The 3228-nt window shown below is 48.9% G+C and overlaps 1 protein-coding gene across 1 annotated transcript; it reads right to left on the reverse strand.

Annotated features, from left to right (window-relative positions):
- Positions 1–682: 682 nt before the first annotated feature.
- LOC125236915 (autotransporter adhesin BpaC-like) lies at positions 683–2843 on the reverse strand. The gene has a single exon (XM_048143831.1). It carries the CDS (start codon positions 2841–2843, stop codon positions 1707–1709), a length of 1137 nt encoding a protein of 378 aa, XP_047999788.1. The 3' UTR covers positions 683–1706.
- Positions 2844–3228: the final 385 nt, after the last annotated feature.

Here is a 3228-nt window from a genome sequence, read left to right on the forward strand (position 1 = left end):
TCCATAAGCACACAGTCTAAGCTCGTGTAGGTGAACGCGTACTATGCTTGTACGAGTGACATATGACAGGTCGACTGTTCGCGTTTTTGACAAGCGGTAACTATGAGGTAACCGAGAGAGGGTGGGCGGCACTTTCAGCGGGGAGCGGGAGTGGCCATACTGTACGATAGTACTCTTTATTATACTGTGGCGTCGGCGTGCAGCATGTTGGGAAACGCTAGCCAAAGGGCGTGTATGAAATACTGAGGAGTGACGTCACGGTCAATTCATTTACTTCATAGTCTTCATACCTTTCTCTTTGACTTATTAAATAAAAATTATGTTTAAACATAACTACTGTCCATATGTTTCTTCTAATTATGTGGTGCTTTATTTCGTGCACTGCATAATAGTACATTACGATACAAGTGCGTAAAAAAGGAAGTTCAAAACGAGTGGCGATAAATTAAAACACGACCGAAGGGAGTGTTTTAAATCGACACGAGTTACGAATTTCCTTTTCGCACGTGTATCGTACGACGTTTTTCAGTACAGATGGCACTCCGAAGTTTCGACCTGGCATATAATGAACCACTTCTCGCACTAGTGCGTAAAAAAAACACCATCTGTACTGAAAACATCTGTACTGACCTCGGGTGTGTGCGTGAGAATTGACAGTCATGTTATTGGCAGTGCATTTAATTTAATTACGAAATAATGTTTAAACCCGTTAAAATAACTCTAATTAGTGTATAAAACTTACGAGAAGATACAAGCGTCATGGTGATGAAGTTTTAGGCGTTATGGTGAGCTCTAATTGTGTATTTAGATCAAAACAAAGCCTAAAATTATAACGGTACTTCCAAAAATAACACTCACACATTCAAACATAAAATAAAAGGATTAGTTAGTTAAAATATCAAGTAAAAACTGCGGTATTTACCGGCTGAGTTTGACGGCTTTTGACGACTGACACTGACAGCTACAAACTGACGTTGAAGTGTCACATGAACGAGGTACGTTCAGAAACAATAAGACATTAAAAGGGCGACGAACGACTTCACACCGTCCTCAACAAAGGCAGTGTTCCAAATCATCACACATTATTATTTTTTTTAGATCAGTTTTTTGTAATTACTTTTGTTGTTCAAATTAATAAAAATGACCACTAGAAGGCAGTATCTACAAGAGAGTCTATCTAAGACCCAAGATGAGCTCAAAAGTCAACAAGCTTTATGTGATAGACTACTAGAAGAGCGAGAGGAAAATGAGGCCGAAATTAAGACCATTGTGTCACGTAACTCGCTATTAAAGCGCCAACTAAACGAGCTGTCTAATCAACTAGCGGAGACTGAAGAACAAAGAAATTCTCTGCAGGTCTTGGTAGACGGCTTTCGAAAATGTCAATCAGTGCACGAGACTGCTCTCGAAAAAATCTCTTGCCTGCAGATACAGCTTGGAGAAGCCCAAGATGAAATTCATATTTTAAAACAAGACAAAGGGCAAGATGATCTAATATACACACTGTCCGAGGAACTGTCATCATTGTCATCCTCTTCCGACTCTTGTAATAGTTTCCACTACGATATTAAAAAACTAGTGAAGAGACATTCGAAGACAACAAACAAAATTAAGCAAAGATCTCAAATTAAGCACTGTATGAGGATTTGTAGAAAATATATCAGATCAAAGAAAGAGTCTTTGAAGATGACTGATAAACTATTAAATCAGAGAGCTGAGCTCGAAACTCTAAGTTCAAAATTAAGCTCTGCTAACAAAGAGATACAGGAGCTCTCCACTGCTACGTTAGAACTTACTTTGCTAAGCAAACATAACCGAGAATTGACAGAGTCGCTTATAGATAGTTTTTTAACTGCGGCTGAGCCCTCGCCGCTCTCGACTGATCCCTCGCCGCTCTCGGCTGAGCCCTCGCCGCTCTCGGCTGAGCCCTCGCCGCTCTCGGCTGAGCCCTCGCCGCTCTCGGCTGAGCCCTCGCCGCTCTCGGCTGAGCCCTCGCCGCTCTCGGCTGAGCCCTCGCCGCTCTCGACTGAGCCCTCGCTGCCCTCGGCTGAGCCCTCGCCGCCCTCGGCTGAGCCCTCGCCGCTCTCGGCTGAGCCCTCGCCGCTCTCGGCTGACCCCTCGCCGCTCTCGACTGAGCCCTCGCCGCCCTCGGCTGAGCCCTCGCCGCTCTCGGCTGAGCCCTCGCCGCCTTCGGCTGAGCCCTCGCCGCTCTCGACTGAGCCCTCGCCGCTCTCGGCTGAGCCCTCGCCGCCTTCGGCTGAGCCCTCGCCGCTCTCGACTGATCCCTCGCCGCTCTCGGCTGAGCCCTCGCCGCTCTCGGCTGAGCCCTCGCCGCTCTCGGCTGAGCCCTCGCCGCTCTCGGCTGAGCCCTCGCCGCTCTCGGCTGAGCCCTCGCCGCTCTCGGCTGAGCCCTCGCCGCTCTCGACTGAGCCCTCGCCGCCCTCGGCTGAGCCCTCGCCGCCCTCGGCTGAGCCCTCGCCGCTCTCGGCTGAGCCCTCGCCGCTCTCGGCTGAGCCCTCGCCGCTCTCGGCTGAGCCCTCGCCGCTCTCGACTGAGCCCTCGCTGCCCTCGGCTGAGCCCTCGCCGCCCTCGGCTGAGCCCTCGCCGCTCTCGGCTGAGCCCTCGCCGCTCTCGGCTGACCCCTCGCCGCTCTCGACTGAGCCCTCGCCGCCCTCGGCTGAGCCCTCGCCGCTCTCGGCTGAGCCCTCGCCGCTCTCGGCTGAGCCCTCGCCGCCTTCGGCTGAGCCCTCGCCGCTCTCGACTGATCCCTCGCCGCTCTCGGCTGAGCCCTCGCCGCCCTCGGCTGAGCCCTCACCGAGCGCGCTGACACCAAATATAGTCATGTATTGTGATGAGATCGGTAAAAACATTGGCACACTTCTTCACAGATATTGTGGGGAGCAAAGAATTATTAGCACCTGCATGCCACGTAATAACTTTGAGAATATTTTAAATCAAATGACGAGAGACAATAACATCCATTCTAATACGACATTGATTATATTTATAGGAAACGTAGATAAAATTAATAAAAATGACATAATTAGATATCATGACATTCTAAATGGCCTCATAATAAAACAAATTGTATTGTTCTCTTTCCCTTACTGCCAGCAGTTGTCACGAGCGGAAAATGAACTTAGACATAAGTTAAACTTACAAATGTACAATATCTGTGCGTATAATAAAAACATCCATATTATTGACACTAACAGATACGTTAGACAT

This window comes from Leguminivora glycinivorella, chromosome 20, assembly GCF_023078275.1.
Source record: "Leguminivora glycinivorella isolate SPB_JAAS2020 chromosome 20, LegGlyc_1.1, whole genome shotgun sequence".
Lineage (NCBI taxonomy): Eukaryota > Metazoa > Arthropoda > Insecta > Lepidoptera > Tortricidae > Leguminivora > Leguminivora glycinivorella.

What these genes read in the sequence shown, in the direction of transcription:
- LOC125236915 (XM_048143831.1), bottom strand. Translation starts at nt 2,843, where the DNA reads ATGACTATATTTGGTGTCAGCGCGCTCGGTGAGGGCTCAGCCGAGGGC.